The sequence below is a fragment of the Columba livia genome, chromosome 4 (genome assembly GCF_036013475.1).
Source record: "Columba livia isolate bColLiv1 breed racing homer chromosome 4, bColLiv1.pat.W.v2, whole genome shotgun sequence".
NCBI classification, from domain to species: Eukaryota; Metazoa; Chordata; class Aves; order Columbiformes; family Columbidae; genus Columba; species Columba livia.
The window spans coordinates 23,466,810-23,489,243 of record NC_088605.1 but is presented as its reverse complement, the minus strand read 5'-3'; the positions used below and the strand labels follow the sequence as shown (position 1 = coordinate 23,489,243).

General features: G+C 35.5%; 1 protein-coding gene across 2 annotated transcripts in view; it reads left to right on the top strand.

The window, feature by feature from the left end:
• Positions 1 to 22,434, top strand: part of ARAP2 (ArfGAP with RhoGAP domain, ankyrin repeat and PH domain 2) — a 143,210-nt gene that overhangs the window by 94,202 nt on the left and 26,574 nt on the right. For both annotated transcript variants that reach the window (XM_065060699.1, XM_065060698.1), the window contains exons 23-27: positions 839 to 986; positions 1,839 to 1,907; positions 11,996 to 12,070; positions 13,185 to 13,302; positions 17,676 to 17,804. In XM_065060699.1, coding sequence (XP_064916771.1) covers positions 839 to 986; positions 1,839 to 1,907; positions 11,996 to 12,070; positions 13,185 to 13,302; positions 17,676 to 17,804 — 539 coding nt within the window. The remainder of the gene's footprint in view (positions 1 to 838; positions 987 to 1,838; positions 1,908 to 11,995; positions 12,071 to 13,184; positions 13,303 to 17,675; positions 17,805 to 22,434) is intronic.

Here is a 22,434-nt window from a genome sequence, read left to right as displayed (position 1 = left end):
GTTTGATCTTAGATCACAAGTTTGTAGGATACACTTATGTAACATAATATAGCAAAGCTTTATTTAGCATTGATGTGGCCTTGAGTACTTTGTACAGTTCTGGGCGCCACAATCTAAGGAGGATGTTGAGGTCCATGAATGTTTCCAGAGGAGGGCAAAAAAAGCTGGTGCAAAGGCAGGAAGGAATGTTGTGTGAGGAAAAGCTGAGGACTCTGGATTTGTCTGGTTTGGAGAAAAGGAGGCTGAGAGGTGACCTCGTTGCTCTCCACAGCTTCCTGAAGACCGGATGTGTAGAGGAAGGTGCTGAGCTCTTCTCCCTGGGATCCAGGGACAAGATGTGTGGGAATGGTTCAAAGCTGCTTCTGGGGAGGTTCAGACTTGATAATAGGCAGCATATTTTTTTACAGAGAGGGTGGAGACATGCTGAAACAGGTTTCCTAGAGAGGTGGTTGATTTCCCCAAGCCTATCAATGTTTAAGAGGCATTTGGACAATACCCTTAAGATCATTCTTTAACTTTTAGTCAGCCATGAAGTGGTCAGGCAGTTGGACTGTTGTAGGACCCTTCAACCTGAACTATTCTGTTTTTATTCTATTCTAAATAATGTTTGTATTACTTGAGATAAACTTTAATTTCTGTAATGAGATGTGAGTTAGAGAATACAAAGAAATAAATATAAAAAAAATTAGATTTTTTTAGTTACACTTAATGAAGTTATTATTTTTGAAATGCACTCCATATTCTGTAGAGGAACCTCAGACAATTAAAGGAACAATGAAACCTTCTAAATACTTTTTTTTTTTTCCCCCCCCCCCCCCCCCCCCCCCCCATTCAACAGGGTACAGAAGTGTTCAGAAATAAATCATATGAACCCTCACAATCTAGCCATGGCGTTTTCCTCATGCTTATTTCAAACTAAAGGCCAAACTAGTGAAGAAGTCAGTGTAATTGAAGATCTAATCAAAAATTATGTGCAACTTTTTGATGTAGGTATCTTTATATTAATGTGTCCTAATTGTTCACCTGTTAGATGTGCTAAAGTATAAAAATCTTCTTAAAGATGATCTTCCTATTAGTTATGCTGTCCAGGGATTTGTAGAGCTTTTGAACTCCAATTCAGTGGGCATTGTTTGTTTTAAATTTTATTTCCCATCTAGCTTAACCTGTGTAGGAAAAACTGTATTCATAGGATTGCTGTGAGCTGCTGTTTTCCAAAATGGTGCACGTTCTTCTTGCTTACACCAGCATACCCATTTTAAGAAAATGTTAAGATTATAAGTATAAGAAATAATACTTCTATTCAAATTGAATGGGCTTGATCAGAACTGAAACATGGAAGAATTCTGTTTTCCTAGTCTCAGAGCTGTGGTTACAGTAAAGACTAGAGAAGGTGTTCAGTTCCTTAGACCTAGAAAGAACATTAAATCCAACTGGATAGAAAAGATACTACTAGCAGCAATTTGTATTAGCTATTTTGGTTTAGAGTTTGCTGCACCACTGTAACATTGTTTGGCAGTTTTCCTTGGAGTCCTCTCTCTTCTAATATATATTTGGTAAAGTTTATAGTAGTGAGTCCCATCAATGAAGTGCTATTTCTGATAGAATATTTTGCATAGCTGCTTCTATAAGAATGTGATTAACAGTATTGTTAACTGTAAAAATATTTATTATTGTTACATTATTATTAATTATTTACTATTGTTAGATGTAAGCATTCCTTTATATTTGTATTTATCTGCGTTTATTATATCAAATTAATGTTTTCTGGTTTATGTTGTAATTTTTACACTAGCTCCTGTATGCTTATTAATTTATCAAAAATTATCCTTTTTAAACAGATAAATGAAGACCAGGTCAACCAAATGGATATAGAGAACAGCTTTATTACCAGGTGGAAAGACACTCAGGTAAGTGGCAAAGAGCAACTGGTATGAAAACAAGTTTAACAGAGACTTTCGCTGTTTAGAGTTTGTTGGTTTGGGATATTTTTTTTTTTTTTTTTTTTTTTTTTTTTTTTTGTACCTAGATTTCTATAGGTAAGTTTCTAAGTTTGTATAGTGACCAGTGCTGTTAACTAAAGAGCTAAGGGAAATAAAATGAAATCAAAGAGGAGGCATAAACTGCTAAAGCAAAACAGTTCTCGGTAGAGCGTACTGTGGAATTATGTTCTGGCCCAAGCACCTGGATAACTTACAGGTTGTTACATGCTTTTACTATGCTTCATAAATTGTACTAGAAGGAAATGGTCAACATTTGAAAGTGTGAAAGTGATTACCTGTCTTTTTTTTTTTTTCAATTTTAAACATGCATATTAAATACCTTCAAGTGTATATTAATACTTTTATTATTTCATGAGCTTTGAGTATACTTGGTCTCTCTTCAATAAAGTTTCATGATCCCTTTGAGTTTAAAGCATCTGAATCCTTAGCCGCGTCCTGTTTTGTGACCACTTCTAGAATCCCAAAGCACAAATATTATTTGGGGAAGCTTCAGACATGTATTAACAGTCAAACCGAAATTCAGGACAAGAAGGTGGGAGATCTTATGCCACTCATTATGATCTTGAGTTCCAGTCTTATCTGTAACAGCTTTTGAATAACTTCAGAGTGGCAAGAAACAACAAAGTGACAACATGTTTCACTGTCTGAATGGTATTTGTGTACAGTCTGAATTAAAGCAAAAATTGGTAAGTTTCATGACACTACCAAGGTGGTTGAATGAAGTGAGGTAAAAGGAAATGTAGGGAGCTTAAAAGCTTTTTCAGAAATGTGAAGTAGTGGAGGAGAAGCTTTTAGTGATTTTGGAGCTTTAGGGTTTTAGAAACTAACAGAAAGCCAGCAGAAAAAAAAATCTATAATGCTTTTTCTCTTGGCTGCCTTCCCCCTTCCAGCAACAATTTTGTGGTACCTTGTAAGCCGTCATTAAGAAGACAGGGTCTTGGCACATGTTGAAATTGCATGTTCTGTGAATTGCTATATGGAGTCTTATTTTTATCTCATATTCCCTTATTGTCTGGGTCAGAGTGGCATGAAGTTTTCTGACCATAATGACCACCTGTGAATGTGCATACAGAAGGTAGAATGCCTATTTCATCCTTTTGGTGCCTGGTGGGGAGTGACCCAAGTCACTGGGAAACATTTAAAATTTAATTTCTAGTGTCTGTCTTGCAGAATAGCAATATCTGCCTTGGTAATGGAAAAACAAAACAACCCAAATTTGATAGTCTTAAGAGCATTCTGCAAGGCAGGGGTTGAAGTATCTTTGGAATTTATTAATTCTGGTGTCTCTGAAAAGGACTATATTGAGATTAGAGAATACGATTTTGAAGCCTAAGATAGTGAAACTGCTTAGACTTCTAAATACGTTATTTTCTGTGGTTTTAGAGCCAAAAAATTACTTGTTACAGTTTATTACACTATTAACATTTTCCAAGCAACTCTAGGAGGCTGTAATGCTTAAATGTTTGGAATACCTTCTGGAAAAGGTGAAGAGATATTAGAGGACTTCCATGAATAGAGAAAGAGATAGTGGGGGAAGTTTGATTAGACAGTGAGAAAAAAGTAGAAAGGAAACTGAAAGGTGGATTGAATAATATAGTAGCAGCTACTGGCTAGGTGGGTTTGTCTAAAACTGAAGCTGTGACAAATAGAAAGTGGGTTTGTTCTGTATATTTCCCACCCCAGATACCACTGTGAAATCACCTTTATGAGATTTATTGTATTCAGATGGGTGCCTATTGAAGAAAAAGACACTTTTTTTTTTTTTTTTTAATAGAAGGAAAGGCTTTCTAAAATTGGTAAATTTTTCATTAAAAAGCTTCCAGCACCTGAAAAGCTGGTCTTCCAAATTTTGAACTTTATAATCAAATTTGAACCTTTATGAATAATTGGGCATGTTTGGACTGGTTTCCCTGGGACTCTCCAGGTTATTGGGAGGCGGAGTTATAAAAAGATTGAACCATGATTTTAACTGTTCTTATTTTGCTCTCAGCAAAGTCTCTAGCATTAATAATGAGCTTCCTTAATCAATGGTTACACCTACTGTGTTAATAGACTCTGGCTTGATTCTCATAACACACATGGCTGAGCTTTAAATTGTTTCCAAAAAATAGAAATATCATTTAAACATTAAAAATTACACAAAATCTGCTACCTCATGACACGATTATCATGGAATCAGAACATCTCAAGTTGGAAGGGACTCATAAGGCTTATCCAGTCCCAACTTTGTTTTCCTTGCAGGACTACCTAAAACTAAACCATATGGCTAAGACTGTCTTCCAGGTGCTCCTGAACTTCGACAGGCCTGGTGCCATGACCAGATCCCTGGGGCGCCTGTTCCACCTTTTTCTAATGTCTAATCTGAACTTCTGCTGATGCAACTTGTCTAGGTTAGAAGGAACCTGTTGAGATCATCTAGTCTTCTTACACAGCTGCTCAAGTATGGCCTCTTAAAGCAGGTTGTCTAGAACTGTGTTCTGTCAGATTTTGAATATCTCCAAGGATGGATCCTCTCTGGTCAACCTTTTCCAGTGTTGGCCCACCCTCAGAGTATTACTGGTTTTTTTCATGTTCAGATTGAATTTTGTGTGTTTCAATTTGTGAACAATGCCTCCTCTTCTGTCACTGAATGTCACTGAGAAGAGTATTTCAGTTTTCTTCATTCCCACCCATCAGATATTTGTACATGTTGGTAAGATTCCCCCCAAGCCTTCTCTTCCATAGGCTGAACAGTGTCAACTCTTGCAGCCTTTTCTTGTATGAAAGATGCTACAGTCCCTTCATCATCTTGGTGATTCTTCACTGGACTCTCTCCAGTAGTTCCATATCTTGTACTGAGGAGCCCAGCCCTGGACACAGTACTCCAGGTGTGGCCTGACCAGTGCTGAATAGAAGGGAAAAATCACCTAGCTCAACCTGCTTGGCAGTGCTTTGCCTACTGTAACACCGGAGGCATTGGCATTCTTTTTTTGTGAAGGCACATTGTTGGCTCATGATCAGCTTGTTGTATACTAGAACATCAAGGTCCTTCTTAGCAAAGCTGCTCTCCAGAAGGGTGTACCGATACCTGGAATTACTGCTCCCAAGGTGCAAGACTTGGATTTCCCCTTTTTTAACTTCATGAGGCTCCTCTCTCTCCAGTTTTTCAGCCCATTGAAGTCATTCCAGATGTATCAGCTGCCCTTCCCATTTTACTACCATTTGCAAACTTCTTGAGAATGTGCTCTGGCCCGTTATCCAGGTCATTGATGAAGATTAATGCTCTCCTGTCTGTTCAACCAGTTTTCAATCCACATTACTGTCTACTTATCTAACTTCGTCATCTTGTTGATGATGTTGTTATGGGAGATACTGCCAAAGACTTTACTAAACTGAGGTAAGAAACATCCACTGCTATCCTTTCATTTACCAGTATCCTCATTGTACAGGGGTCTCAGTTTGGTTAAGCATGATTTCATCTTTGTAAGTCCATGCTGACTAGTTCCAGTCACCTTGTTCTTATTCATGTATTTGGAAACACTTTCCAGGAGGATTTTCTCCATCACCTTCTCAGGGACTTAGGTCACGTTGAGCAGCGTGTAGCTCTCCAAATCTTCTTGCCCTGCTTAAAGATGCCATCGATACTTGTGCTTTTCCAGTCTTTGGGAACCTTTCCCAGTTGTAATGACTGTTCAAAGATAATTGAGATTGATATTACAGTGACATCGGTGAAATTCCTTAGCACTCATGGGTCCCTGAAGCTGTAGGCTTGCTGGTTTTTGGAACCTTAAACCAAACCATAATGGCAGCGTGGTCTTTGGACTGAGGTCTCCAGCACGATCAAGGGCTCAAATGGGAAAGGTTTGGAGGGAGCACTGTAGGTGCAGTGCCATGCTCTGCTTGGCATGGCTTTTGCAGCCCCAGTGTCCCTGGAGCTGTAGACTTTGTGGCTCTTGGAACCCTAACTGGAGCCCTAACCCTAACCAGAACCCTAATGGCAGCTTGGTCAGACTTACTACGTGTAGTTTCTTTAAGTTCTCCTTGACCTGGTCCTCCTTTACTAAGGGTAATTTCCCTTACTTCAGACCTTTCCTCTGGTTTCATGGGCCTGGGATTCCTGAAGGTCAGCCTTATCAGTAAACATTGAGGCAAAGAAGGTATTGAGTACCTTGGTCTCTTCTGTGTGGTTTGTCACCTGGTCCCCTGCCCTGTTCAGCAGTGAACCCATGTTTTCCCTTGTCTCCTTTTGTAGAATCCTTTCCTGTTGCCCTTCATATCCCATACAAACTTCAACTCATGGTCAGCCTTGGTTTTTCTAACCTCGTTCCTGTATAATAGGAGCGTAGCTCTGTGCTTTTTTTGGGTTACCTGCCTCTGCTTCCGTCTCTTCCATGCTTCATTTGTGTGTCTGAGTTCAGTCAGAAGCTCTTTGCTCATCCCTCCAGGCCTCATGAGTAGAAAGGGATGATTTGCAGTGATTTATAGTACTTCAAATTTGGAAGGCAGCAGTGAAAGGACTTCTGATTTTATTAGATGGTATGCAACTGTCAAATTTGTTCTTGTTAATTCTAAACATGTTGCTAGAAATGGCTACTTTTAGTTACTTTAGTACAATTGTACAAACAGAACTTAGGAAATTGAACAAAATTGCACTTCCTATTTTAGTTTAAAAGGAGAGAAAGGGCTAAATAGAGATGCATTAGGAGTTATATCTGAACATATACATTTGAAAATGTATTTTTTATCCCATGGGGAAAAAAGTTCTCCACAGAATGTGGTAAATAAGTGCTAAATACTTAGATATGGTGTATGAGAGTGTCTCAGCTGGACTATAGAATGATGTCTGAGTTCCCTGGATATGACGTCTCTTATATTAAATTTCACTGAATCATGTTATCACCTGGGTTTATCTGTAATTTTTTGCTGTATTCATCAAGTGCTTTCTCATATAATTTCTAGGGTAAGTTAATATGCCACAACTGTGATTTCCATATCACGATTGCTGATTTTGTGGCAAGTGGCCTTGTGTTTGTGTACCACAAAGAACTGTGAAAGTCCAAAGGTCTTAGGTGGGCAAGGGTTAACCTTACCTGAGGTACAGAAGCACTCTCGGACTCGCTCTGTGATCCTGAGACCCCAGTTGCTCGGGGAAGAGACCTGACTGGAGTGTGCCCTAGTTCTTTCCAGACCCATGGTGTTAGCTTTCTGATGATATGAATACAGACATTGTGTCAAGTAAGAAGCAGTATTTCCATTTTAAGTCTGTAGTGCAAGGCTCCTGGATCCCAGATGTACCAGGTCAAGCACTGAAGTTACTTGTGAAATGGGTAGGGAAGGAAGATTTGGAGTCTTAACAATCAACATGCTGCATAGAATGCCTTCTGACCTAGCCGGTAGTTGGGATGCTGAAGGAAGAACCCTCTTAGATTCTCCCTTTCTTGCATGCTTGAACATGTGTGTATCAGATACTGATTCACAGAGCCAAACCATTATCCTAAGATAAGGTACTTTCTAAAGAACATTTTCTTCCTTTTTAATATGCAGATGAGGAATGAGGAAGCAAAATGCCTGCTTGAGCAAGGTTAGAGGCTGACCTGAATGCATTTTTCCTTCTCTTGAATATCTGTTGTTACAGTGTAGTACAACTATTAGCTGCAGTGGAGTGTATTATTTCCCTTGTATCTGATTCCACCCCTATACAGTCCTTCCGCAACTTTACAATCACCTGGAATAACTTAGAGCCTGTCTGTTATGGCACTGTCTTAAAAGTGTGAATCCAAATCATTGGGTTTGACAGTGGACTCATAAACAGTATATATCCAGGATGAGTTTAATGGTTAGATAAATTGAACTTGCTGGTTTTACCAAAGTAGCACCAGTCCTATGTAAGAAAAGATACTTTAGGAACCAAGAATATTTTAGTAGAAAAGGTTAATTCATTGGATCCCCATGTATGTGGTTGTTCTTAGGATTGCTATTGTGAAATTAAACACAGAAAAATCTTTTTGCATTGCTCAAGACTTTGTGAACAAATACATTGGATTTCCATATGAACTGTAAACAAAGGAAAAATATATCAGAAATGTCTGTGTGCTAGAAAATCTCAATTTGAAATTGAGACAGAAGATTTGATTATTAAAAACAAAATTTTGTAGTGAAGTAACACCTTTTTCACTTTCTTCTAGAAATATTTTGCTATTAAGACCTAATGAAATATTTTATGCTATATTATTTGTATTGTGTGTGTAAACTGGATTTGCACTGTAAATTATGTACGTTGGCTTATGGCTTTATTCTTTCATATAGACTTTAATGACATAAAATGCAAAATAACATACGGAATGATTGACTTCCTGTTTCCCAAACAGGACAACAGTCTTGACTGTGGTCGGTATTCTCCCTATAAAGAAAATAAGTAATGCAGAATTCTGAACAAACTTGATCACTGGGGCATTTTGAAATCATGTATCTGCAGATTCCTACTTTAAAACATGAATTCTTTATATCCAGTACTCTCTTTCGCAGCCTGTTACGAGGAAAATGGTAACTGAGCTGCTAGATTTTCTTAACTAATCTTTGTCAATGTTGTATCTGAAGACATAATGAAATACCGAGCTTAAGGTAGAAAAAGTTTTTGTATCTTAAATAATTTCTATCTCTACCCTGTATAACACTTGCTGGAAAAAGAGCCACCAGATAGCAAAGTCAAGATAGCAAACATGAACTCAGGAGACCTGAGTTGTTTGGGAGCACTTGTCCCCAAGATAACAGCATTTTTCTTTTTCGCTTTCTAAACAAGTGATTAACATTGGAAGAAAACATCTGCCTTTTAATGGTTGATAAACTGAAGTTTGAACTGTTTTTAAGGACAGGGATTGCAATCTCTTTTAGGTCAGCCGCTTAGCCTTGGAATATAACAGCTGAGGAATGGAGTCCTCAAGAGCCTGACTGTCATTTGTGACAATTTGATTGTAACTGTGAACATTTTCTCCCTCTGAATTAAGCTGTGGAAGATTTTTTTGCCAGTTGCCATTTTTTCTGTAGTACAGATAATTAATGTAATTAGTGTTTCAATTTAAAAATAGTTTTTTGAAAATCCATGTGCACATAACACGTGAAATGGATGAACGTTTAATGCCTGGGACCACTTCAATGCAGAAGGGAATAATTCTGATGAAAGGTGGTACATTTACCATTCTTTCGAAGTATTTACTTTGATCAGTAAGCCCACTGATTAAAGAAACTTTGTCTGGGGGGTTACAAGGATGTTTTGAGATTTTATATGTAACTTTTTCTCTAGAAGAATTCAGTATTTCCCTAACTATGCGTGGTGTTTTCAGTAGGTTTTGCTGGGGGAATATATGAGAGCCCAACCTGGACTAAGTACTTTTGAAAAACGTTGATGTTCCTCCTTGTTATATTTTTCATTTAAAAATTCTATCATGAGTGTAAAGTGCATATTACTCATCATTTCAGAGGCTAGATTACATCGATTCCTACACTTTATGTGACCAAGACTGGTAAAATATAAACTTCTTTTAAACTGCTTTTTGTTATAGTCCAATTTAGCAGTGGATGCTTTTATTAACACTATATAAGGAATAGCCAGACCCTAGCCAATTGTCATGAGCTGTATTTGCCAGCACAGACCTGAAACAGGATAGGCATTTCAGAAGAGAAGTAGTGATAAGTTGGAATCCTGTAGCTTTAACTTGCTATCTTTCATTATTTAAGTGAAAGAAAGGGGTGGGCTGAAACATTCTTTTTCAGCTGCTCTGCTCCCTCTGTGAGTAGCTACCACCATTCAGCCTGTAAGCAGTTTGTAAGACCATGCGTGTTGAAGACTTGCATATACAGACCATGTAGCACGGAGACTGGACTTCAGGCTTGTGCAGGAGAGGTAGCTCTTTGGGAACTTTTTTGGATAGGCTTTCGGTTCCTGTTAAAACTGATGACATGGTGCAGGCTGGGTGATATTACATCATGGGTGACTGACAACTTAGGCCTTAAGCATCTATAGTTAAGAATCGTGTGTAAGAATTCTTTCCATTTAACATCTCATAGTCTTACATTACATCAAAATGTGTGCATATTTTGGGAAAATCATTGATGCAGATACTTAATATGTATGGGTATATAACGTGTTACAGTAGTGTTATCTCCAGGCTGGTGATGCAGTGTTCAGAGAAGAACAACTGAACCAAATTTCTGCTGAAGGCCCGGAATTTCTCGTGTCTGAAATGTCACTGAAGTTCCGTTCCAGGTGGCACTTCATTAGCTGCTCTTCATTTTCTGTCCACCATATACTTATGCCAGCTGTTTCTATTTGCTTCCGTAATTAACATCACATTTTCTCTCCATACGCTTGTTTACATGAGCCCAGTGGAAATCAAATGTCAGCTTCATTCTTATTTCCAACCTTTTTGTGTAATATCATCTGAAAAGCAAATTTTACAACTAAATGAGCTTTTTTTGAGTCTGTGCCACTATAATTAGGCAGCTTTCTTCAAAGTAACTTTGTAATGTTTTTCCTCGCAAATGTTTCCATTAGTTTTCTATTCTCAGAGGCTAAACTAACTTTAAAGTCACCATTTTTTAGAATGTTAGTTCTATAAAATTGAGTGCTGCCATTTATTTTTCTATAGAAGTGCAATTTTAGCTTTTTGTACATTAGTCAAAATGTATCCTAAAGTTTGCCCGTTTCTGTCATTTTCTCCCTATGTTATTCTGTATACGATACAGGTTTTTTTTACTTAACCTCTTCCATTCATTGTAATATATAAATAAGTAGCATCACTATGAATACAGTTCTCAAGACACAAATAATTATTGTTAATTTGATTATTAATTCTTTTTATTGGCTTATTATTTAAAGAGCACACCTCCTGAAAGGTCCTGTTTTCTGCCTTATTTTTTCTACTTTTGCTCTGATCATCACCATGGACTTAGTTTTAGAAAATATTTTTAGTACTGGGATGAATTACAATCTCTTGAAGATTCTTATGGCTAAGCTACAAGGGAATTGGAGCAGACAACATGTGAGACATATTTAACTGTAGAAAAGTACAGTAATTTCTCATCCGCCAGGATAGTTTTATTGCCATAGATGAGCAAACCTAGTAATAATGGAAAATACTAAATTATTATGAATCAGGTTTTTCTCCTTGATCAAAAAAATTGTTTGTTCATATTGAGTATATTAAGCTATTATATATTAAGTAATACATTTGCTTTATCATCTAATTATTCCACATGTTAGCAGTGTACATAAAGTTCAAATATCTCTACAACAGATTTGAAGAGCTATAATTGACAGAGGTTGGTATCAAGAGCACTTGTTTTGATTCCTTTTGTAAATATGTAATGACAAGTTTTCATTGGGATTAATAATAACTGTAGTCTTTGTAGGAATGAATTTTGATTATCTGGATGTGTACTTATGGCTATATCACTGAAATATTCTGTTATTTGTAATTTTTCATCTAATTTTTAACTAAATCATTTTAGTTTGGGGTTCTTGTCCTTTTTCATTATTTTAAATTCTGTTCATGTGTTTTTGCTGTGCTAATATCAAAATCAGGGTTGTGGTTCTGGCAGTTTAAGATACAAAGGTATCCCGTTTCTTAGACGTTAGTCTAAAATGTGAGTTTAAAATTTCCGCTTATTTCAGGGCTCTCCTAGTTTTCCTGCTCTTGAATGTACATTTGTGAAGTGTGTTCATTTCGTTTGGTATGATTCTGTTGGATTTCTTCCTGAATCTGTGGATGTTTTTTGTTGTTGTTGTTGGTTTTGTTTTGGTTTTTAAACTAATCAAATAAAAGTGAATGTAGTGCAGGTTTGCTCATTAGAGTCAACATTTGGACTATTTTTATAGATAAGTGGGTGGGAAAAAAAAAACAAAATTTAGTTCAGTAGATTCTAGCAAATCTACTAGATGATAATTGTACTTCTATTTAAAAGGATACAGTCTAATTTTATTTTATTTTATTTTATTTTTTCTGATTGTTTTGTTTTAGGTTTCCCAGGCTGGAGATTTGCTTATTGAAGTTTACGTGGAAAGAAAGGAGCCAGACTGTAGTATTATAATCAGGGTTAGTGTATAAAAGTGATACAGTGTTTTTACTAAGTGCTTTCTCATGAAGTATACTGAATTTATTTTCACACATATACATGTGTATATATATATATATATATATATAATGAAAGTATGAATTTGTATCTATCACCTTTTTTTTTAATTTTTAATTTACCATGTTGGATACATTTTGTAAAGACTGATTATTATGTATTTTTAAGGAGAATGTTATGATACAGTTCTAAAGGGGAGATATGTTCCTTCAGTTTTACTGCAGTATACAGCGGTATAAATTCTCGCAGTCCCATGGGTGCAACACAAAAACTGTAACAAGTACATAATGAATGCTGGTTTTATTCAATAGTACAAGGCCATTTAAATGGCTTTCCTGATTTTTCTCTTAGGTGATGGCTCTCTGCTTTCCTTGAGTGCTAAGAAACCAAAGCTTATTGTTTACTATAATTGAGATTTTTCAGCCTTCTACCTGATAGTGTATTTTAAACACACTCATTTCCATCTCGTAGTCCTCTATTGTTTGGATGCTGAGGAAAGAACTTCCAGTTTTGTAATGATAAAGGACAGATATTTTTAAGAAGAAAGTAGAAAATGTAGGGGAATGTTTTTGAGTTTTTTTGTGTGTTTATTTAAATGTTATACTTTTCTGTTTCCTTTTTGTTCTGTTCAGCCTATGACTCGCAAACGCTTGTGTTTGTACATATATGTGGTATGTGGTACACACAGATACACACATACATGCACATAATACATGCTTTTTTTAATAGGAAAAAATGGAAATATGTATTGCTAAGATAAAAAAATGGTAGTATTTACCTTTCTACACCAAATAAAACATGCCAAGGTGCTTTTTTTTTTTTACCCCCTAATTTTCAAGGGTAGAGGAAAGGAATTTCAAGTTACCAAATTATCAGTCAGCTAAAAATTATAACTTCAATTTAATGGAACAGAATAAGGAAAGCATGCTGCATTCTGACAAATAAATTATGGGTTTCCAATTTGATATATCTGCTTTTTTTTAGTCAGCTGCAGGGAGGAGGATTTTGGGAAAAAAAAAAAAAAGCCAGAAATCTGTAATTGTTATATATTATTAACTGACTCAGTTTCTATTACAGGTATCGCCTTTGATGGAAGCAGAAGAATTAACTAATGATGTTTTAGGAATCAAAAACATTATTCCCAACAAAGATGATATCTGGGCTGCTTTTGAAGTACTTGAAAATGGAGAACTAGGTTAGTGACACTTAAATTTATGCATGTTCAATTTTGTTATTTTTACTTTTCAACACTTAACATAATCAAAAGCATAGCTAAAGAGTTACTAAAAAGTTTATACAAACAAAACAATTAGCCTTCAAAGCCTTGTCTTATATTTCGTTACTGGGGCATCTGCATGATTTCTTTCTATACTTTGTCAGAAATAATGTGATGAATTGTTTTAAAATGCTTATGAATTGGGGGCTGGAAAAATGTTCTTTATGTTACTCTGCTTCGTGGTTTGTTAGTTATCAGCTATAGGAAAATAGGTTTTAACAATAAGTCTTATAGAAGAAACTTATTTTCACTACAATGTCAGCAGTTGATTTTATATGGAATAATGTTTTTCAGAAAATGAATTGCAAAAAAACATGTAATATTTAGGGCAAATGACTTTTTATTATTTAGTCAATTATTTTATCTGTGTAGATGAAAAAGGAGGCATAAAGTATGTGATCGTGTGTTTATGGCAAGTGGCATTATGGCGTATCTAACAGAATCTTGAAACGTTTGTTTTAAATATGGTTCTGCTGCCAACAAGAGCAAACATCACATGATCACAATATTCATGAACTATAAGGAGGTTTTAACATTGGGAGTGCTCTGTGCGTGCTGGAACTTGCACTTTATCATTAGAGATACTTAAAATAACACAAAGTGATAGAGATTTTTTTTTTTTAACTAAAATGTATTTTGATGAATACTCACTAATGCTATCTGATTCTTGAAGAATCCATGGGGGACAAAAGTATGCTTTTAGTAAAAAACAACATATATTTGCACTTCATAGTAAGTTGCTGCTCTTACTATTTTTATGTTACAGTAATGGACTGTGAGTGAATTTATTTCTATAGCAAAGACACCTATTTTCAAGCTAAAAAAAAAAAATTAAAAAATGAGAAGACTAAGATTACTAAATGTTATTGTTTGAATAGTTTTATTGTACTTGATTTTCAGATGCACTTACAATAATCTCTTCAGATTTGCTAATATTCCTGGTACACTGAGTCTTGACCTTGGCAGTATCAATAACGAGAATGGAAGTCCGTTTTCCCTTTTGACTTAAAATGAATGATCCTGCTCCCTCTTTGCATCTTGCAGGTTTATGGTGATGCTGTATAGAGTTGTAACACAGAGGACATTTCCAGATTCACAGATGCATGTGTCAACTGGCAATGAAAGCTAGTATCTATTATCTTTAGATAACTGATAACTCCTACAAGTGCTCTAAAAATCCTGTCTTTTGAATGAGTAATGGAAAAAATTGAAGACAGAATTTTACCTTCTTAAGCTTGATATATAACACTTCCAGGCAAAAGAAGACTAAACTAGATATAACCAAGAGAACATGCAAATAAATACAAAAGATAAAACCCACAGCAGCTTCTTGAGGTATTTGAGTGCAACAAGTAGTATTTTAGTGTGAGCTAGAAATGTTGTCTGAGCTCATGACTATGGAAGATTGGCAAAATTAAGCTTAGAGTGAGACACTACAGGCATTGTATAACACAATAAATACTGACAAGGGATTAGTGTATCCCATTGAAACAAGAGTTCACAACACAAAGTAGAAATGGTGTATCAGTGTCTTCAAACCAAACCAAACAAGCAAAAAGCAAACTAAATAAAGTCCTAATCGGCACCTGGCTCCTGTCAGTAGAGATTATGTTGATAAAATGTGTACTTCATGGGCCCCTTTCTGGACGAATCTGTGCATCAAAACAGGTGAACTGAGTTAATAGTGTTGAAAAATAAAAATATACATATAGTAAGAGGCATTTACTCAGGAAGACTCCTGTGGTGCTATGGCTGAATCTCAAAGATTTTTCAAAAGGCTGAAACACAGAAAAAAACAGAGAAAAATAGTCCTGTGCAGTCTTTGGTCCAAATTTGACACTAAAGAACTAAAAAATTATATGAGTTTTTGCTACTTCAAGTTGATCTTACTAGCATCATTTAACAAACACCATTGAACATTACATAACCTAAGGCGTTTACAAATAAGTTGAGATTCTGACATGTCATGACAGAAACAAAGTTTGCTTATTTGTTTCAAAGGTACATTACAGTGTCTTTGTGACAGAAATGAGTTTTCTGCTTCCGTTCCTGCCATGGTCTGGTACCTATCCAGTGCATGGTCACATTCAGTTTGTTACACTTCATCCTGAAGTTTTATGAGAGTTATTTTACTTTTTAAGATATACTTCCCTAAAAATGAGCCCTAAGAAGGCAAGAAAATTAGAATCTTATATTTCCTGAAAAGTAATTTTCTCCTGATAGTTAATGTTGTTTAAGGTGAAAATGACTGGCTTTGGATATTTACCAGCATATGATGACCTAAGTAAAAGGGTAATTGGATGTATGTGTTGACTGCTTCCTGTTCAAAATACCAAAATTGCAATATTAAAAATCAACTAAATTATTTGCATATGGAAAACCTAAAATAATTTATAACTTTATCTACCCTAATGCAAAATGTTCAATACCACATGCTTTTACAAAATAGGGTGCATATATTTTTTTTAGTAATTTCTACTTGATGGATAGTTTGTAAATGAGGTGTGTTGCCAGTAAAATAGCTAATGCATTTCAGCATGATGATTTATGTACCATGCAATCCATTATGACAGATGGTCTTAAATGTAATTATAAATAAAACAGTAGGTGTTTACTCTGGGAGTGCTGGTGTTCTAGAAAGATGTTATGATTTGCTAGTTTTTCCTGCCTTTGATTGTAAAGTGCTTCCGCTTAAAATTGATTTTTCTCTCTTGTACAAAGGCAACAAGTTGTTTTAACTTTATTGCAACAGACTATGCAGTTTCCCAAAAGTTGAAAAGATTTTGAGTTTGAACATTTAAAATGAAAGGGCCAGAAGAGCTGGTCTTATGAAGCAGGGATTGAGCTGCTGTCTGCAGAATGGTATTTTTGTCAGGCTGCTTTGCTTTGCTGCTTTGTTTTTGCATCCAAAAAAAAGAGGTCATTTTTTTCTGTCCCTTAAGTGTGTTATTTGTGGCTGGCAGTTTCTAAAGCTCTGGTGTTCAGGAAAGTATGTTCTGCTAGAGTGTAATGCTGGACAGTCCCAAAGCAGCTGTTGACATTTCATATTTATCTACGCTAGCAGAAATGAAAAATGAGATTATGGTGGCATACTTTTTCCTTCAGTACTCAAGAGACACAGGGCCAGACTGCCTGACCCAACCGTGACAGTGTCACACAGGTGTGACTTTCCAAGAGTTGTATCCAGCTCTTCTCAAGGCCTGACCCGCAAAAGTTGGTATGCAAATTGGAACTCAAATACTTCTGGAAATATCTCTCTTTGGAGATAAAATGACACTAGTGGAGATAAAATGTCCACTACTCGAAGTTGTAGCCTGCAAAGCCAGTTTTGAGGGTTTTGTGGGGGGAAGTAGCTCTCTCTATATAGCAGGTTCTTAGGGCTGAGCAGGTGAAAGCCTTCAGGTGTGTGTGTGGAGAAAGGATTGAATAGAGAGGGGGACCGTGCAGTCTCCCTTCCTCCACATCAGTTTTGTCTGGTATGATACTTCAGACTGTGCTGCAGTACATGTCACACTTGGATTTCTGCTGGATCTGGTCATGCAGATTTAGGGATTGTTTGCAAGATCTTCCCTTCTTTCATTTGGTGTATGAACTGGAGTTTGTATGGAGTACTGGCTGGGCTTTCTTATCACTGCAGTTTTTCAGTCCTGTGAAAGGGTCTCATAGTTTCTCTTTTAGGATGAATGATACCTATCAACAAAGGTATGTGTGAGCAACTGTGTTGAAGTGCATGCATACAGTGCAATCATGCCTTCATCTCTTTGGTATTTTAATCTTGCTGTACGCTTGGTATGATGCTGGAATATAAAGGTGCAAGTCTGGAAATTCCCGGACCACAGCAGCAGGGAGAAGACATAGTAAAACAGCATGCTTCTCCCTTCTAGTTAGAGGAATGTAATGAAATCAAGACTCTGTCTCAGTCTGCTTTGATGATTAATAGACAAATAATCTATACTAGTTTCCCCTCCCCCATTTTTTTTTCCCTTCATTGTAACTGCTCCAAATTATTTGGTTTTTGATTGCAGAGAGTTGGTAGCTACGATGATCCATTTCTGTATTGAGCCTAGACCAGTGAGACTCAGTGTATTCATTACCTGTGCAGACCATGCCAAAAAAGGTGTTGCTGCAGAAAGCCAATGAAGTGCCTTATTGTCTTATTTTGAAAGCAGTGTTTTTCTTCTGTAGTTCAATGTAAATGAAACAGTGTTATGTTTAAGTATGTGTAATTTCTAAGGGCATCCAATATTTTTTAAAATTTATTTCATTTTTTTTTTCCCTCTGGCATTTTTCAGAACGTCCTCTGCATTATACAGAGAATGTACTAGAACAAGTTCTTCACTGGAGTTCACTTCCAGAGCCTGGCACTGCATATCTGATAATAAAGAGATTTCTAACAGCAGACATGATAAAACTCTACAATGGTATGTATCTTTTCTAAAATTTAGATAATTTGTGTGGGGACATAAGGATGGCAAGTATTTTATAGCTGTTCCTCTGGGGGAAACTGTCACAGAACATCTGAATTACTACTGCTTTATAAAAGTTACTGATTTACCAAGGCTTGTGCTGACTTCCATATTATGTTTATAATTAAATTCCATTAATTTCCTTTTGTTTCTGTAATTTGTGTTAGAATCTTACAGACTAAATCACAATATCCCTGACCATTTTTTTCTGTTACCTCAGAGCTTTATGCCATAAGCACTATTTCCCTTTTTCTTTCAGAGACTTCCATGGCATTTGAAATAATATTGATTCAATAGTGAGTCTAATGGAATAATTCTGTTGCTCTCATTTCATCTTGGCAACTTGTTATTTTCTTCCCTGTCAGTGCAACTTTTCCCATGTTCTTCATACATAGGATATTCTCCTTTTTCATTATTATTATTATACTTATTCTAATTTTGTCCATTTTAAACTATTTTTTCATGAATAGAGGTATATTTTTTTCTTGTCTAGAAGTCAACTTTATTTTCAAGGAGAAAAAATCTTAGTTGATTTGTACTGATAAGTTTCAGTACATTCATGGTTAGTTTTCCACTTCCCACCAGATCTTTATTTGTTCTCTCTTGACAATGTATTCCATAGCTTTTCATGCTTGTTGCAGGAGCACTGTTTCAAGTGCCGTTCAGAAGGGCAAGGTGTGCATTATACTGTGGTGGTAAGAGATACTCAGTATAGCTTAGTTCTATTTCAAGACCCTTTTTCTTCTCCTTATCTGAAAATTTCCAACATTAAAGTTCTATTTGTTAGAAAAATAGGAGTGAATAGATTCTCTATGAAGTGTGTGTATATAGGTCCTTGAAATTTTATCAGTAAAGAGTTGTATAATTTGAGTGGGAAGTATTGATTTCTGAGAACAGGGGCTATTAGTCAGAGATATTTGAAACACAATCTTCTAAACCATAGGTAGATCAATCCTGAATGGATTGAGTGCATATAGTTCCTTGTAGTTGCAAAGTTCTAGGAAGTTTTGCAAGTTTTGTAAAGTTTGTATCTGAAAAATCATTCTAATTAGGACACAGTTATTTTAGATTTACATTATGGAATACTGGCTTCTAAATAATACATAATATCATCAATTTAGAAGATTATTATTTTTCTTCCTTCAGGCTTTTCTAAGATATTTTGAAGTGTCAGGTGTATGATAGATTTGCTATGGTGGGAAGGCTGTGAGGTTTAGAACAAGTTTTTGCAATATTGAGAACTATGTGCAGAAATTCGAAACTTTCCATTTTGATACAGACGTGGAAGGATCATGCTGCTCTCATTTGGTATAGTTAAAAAGAAAAACAAACAAAGAAACAAAACAACACTTGTGATCGTATGGATAATGACTGGTATTCTGAATATGAAATAAATCTTTTTAATGGCAAAGGAATATGTTAAAACTTTTTTTTTAATTGTGCATGTATATTTGCACTTATAACTGAGTCAATCCAAGTAACTTCTGATTTTAATTTTTGAAATGTATTGATTCTGACTTTAGATTCTATCTTAAACTCTAATAAAAATACTGGGAAATTTTCTTTTGAGATTTTCCTTTCATGGCTAGCATGCTGATGAGAAAATAGTTGGGTTTATTTGATGAAATCAAAGAAATTTATTATCTTTTCAATTTCTGTTGTATTTTTAAATGTTTTTCATAACTTCACTTTGTACTAAGATATAAAGCAAGAGGGAATTAGATTTGCAATTTTTAATTATCTTCCTTTTGTGAATAATTAGGGTTACTAAAAGGAATAATTTAATTCTGACTCTTTAAATGGCTTGTTTTCAACAAATATGAAAGATGGGATTGAGATACAATTTTTCAAGTTAGTTTCAAAGTCTCTCTACACTGTACCAATGATAGTAGAATCTGATTCTGAGTTTTTAAATATAACCTGTTTTTTTAAATGTATTTTAATATTTATTTGCATAATTGGATGTTTGAGACTGGATATCAGTGATGTACTTTTTGTGCATGCACAACCATGCACCATGCATCTAATGCATTAATGCATTTTTCACTATATTTAAATGTTGGGGCCATTCCTACATAGTCATGTGTTGATGTCATGGTTTAACAGGCAACTGAGCACCATGCAGCCACTCACTCACTCTTGGTGGGATGAGGGAGAGAATCAGAAGGGTAAAAGTGAGGAAACATGTGCGTTGAGATAAAGGCAATTTAATAAGTAAAGCAAAAGCTGTGCATGCAGCCCAAGCAAAACAAGGGATTCATTCACTACTTCCCGTGGCAGGCAGGTGTTCAGCCATCTCCAGGAAAGCCAGGCTCCATCAACGGTTATTTGGGAAGACAAAGCAACATCACTCCAAACATCCCCTCGTTCCTTCTTCTTCCCGCGCTTTATATGCTGACCATGACATCATATGGCATGGAATATCCCTTTGGTCAGTTGAAGTCAACCGTCCCAGCTGTACCTCCTCCCAACCTTTTGTGCTCTTCATGCCTTCTCGATGGCAGGCCATTATGAGAAGCCAAAAAGCGCTTGACTGCTCTGTTAGGCCCCACTATATAATAGTGCTTAGTAACAGCTAAAACATCAGTGTGTTATGGACATTTTTCTCATACTAAATCCAAAACACAGCACTATACCAGCTACTAGTAAGAAAATTAACTCTATCCCAGCTGAAACTAGGACAGTGGAATAACTCTCTACAGGTTCTTTAAAAAAAATAATAAATACTGAAATACAGGTAGTTGCAAAACAGAACCATGCAATATACCTTGAATTTTATGGTTGTTAGTGATGTGTCATGCAAGTTCTTAATTCTACCTTGTCACCGATCATACTTACTTTGTGCATGTCATGGAGTACTTGAAGATATTGACTGTTCATTTACCAGAATGGATGAAGATTGACAAAATATGTAATTTTGATTAGTACATGTTACAGAAAATGTCACTTCCAAAGCATGTAGTTAGCTGTGTCTGTGTAAAACCACTCTTCACACATAAAAAAATTAGGCAAACAATCAAAGTTGGTCTTCTCTGTATTCCTGTCTTTCCTGATCAAATTAAAATGTATTTTATGTTAAATTTTATTGTTTATTTATTTTAAACATTTTAGCCTCATTTTTTGAGATTATATTGTGTGCTGCTTCTTAATAATAGATTTTTATATCAGATACTAAAGTCCTAAGTGGAATTTTAATTAAATAGCCAGTTGAGTAGTTGGGTAAGAATGCTATTCTCCATATACCACATACTCCTTTAATACCACAGTTTTATTTACTATCTTGAAATGCATACATGATAATAACACATAGTATCACTCTGGGACTCCTAAACATGTTTAGTCATTATTTCTTAAATAAGAGAATTACTTACAGGAAATATCTACATTTAACAAAAGAAAATAGGTGGTGAAAGTGAAAATGTGGCATAAGTAGTAGATTTGCAATGTTTTGGGATAAAGGAATTATTAGCCTTGTTAGTCCAGCTCCCTCTTCAGGGGGAAGTGGTGTTGACTGGCATGGAGGAGAAGAGTTCATCTCCTACCCAGCTGCTCACTCTTTGTGCTGGCAGTCCTGCTTCTGGCTCTGCTTACCTCAAGGAGAAAAGACTACTTGAGAATTTTGCTGAATTCGGTGCTCTTTTGTAAAGACTTTGTATGATGCAAGGCGGATTTTTTTTTCTTTTATTGTTCATTACTTTGTTAAAGTACTGTTTTGGTTTGAGTTATATGCAGGAGTCATATTAGCATGGTAATTACTGTAATTAGTGGTCAGAAGTTTTTGGTATTTGAAAGTGGACTTGCTGGGAAAAGCTGATAAACTAGTTAAAAAAATTATATCTATATTGGGCAAAATAGGAAAACCGAAAACATCTGAAAGTGGTGGTGCAGTAATTTATATGATTATGATTTATATATTTTTTTTTTTTTAGAATTTTAAATTGCTGAGAAATTACTGAAAAAATGTAGTCTCTAACACTGAAAAACTTCAGTGGTTCTGGTATTTGTTTAACTAGAAGCTTTTTTCAGTACAAAGTTAAATGCTTTATAAAGCTGACTGCAAAGTCGTGGTTTGGGTTTGGGATTTTTTTTATGGGTGGGCATTGTGGGGTTTCCTTTAATTAATTTTACCAAATAAATATGTATTTCTGTGTACATTTTGACTGAAAAAATCATGAAAAAATCAGATCTTTATGGAAGTATTGATGTCATGCTTTTGGACTTAACTGCACATTCTATTCTGAAAAGATTCCTTTGAAGTGTTTCGGCAGATTCTTTCCATGTTGTTTTAGAAGTGAAACAGTGAAGACCTCTTTCCCCCCGAGTATTTAAAGTCATAATGGTGCCAATATTTAAGAATACCTTTCTTATTTATATATAATATATATTAACATATAATATGCATTTAGCTATAGTATATAACTTTACATTTATATATTCTATATAATTCATTTTATTTTCTCTATATAACATAATAACAGATCAGAGGAATTGTAATTTTAGTCTTTTGATAAACAGTACTACTAGCGGCACTTAAAAACTAGCAGCTTCCATTGTTCTAAAATCTTCTAACAAAATGCTTTTTTAT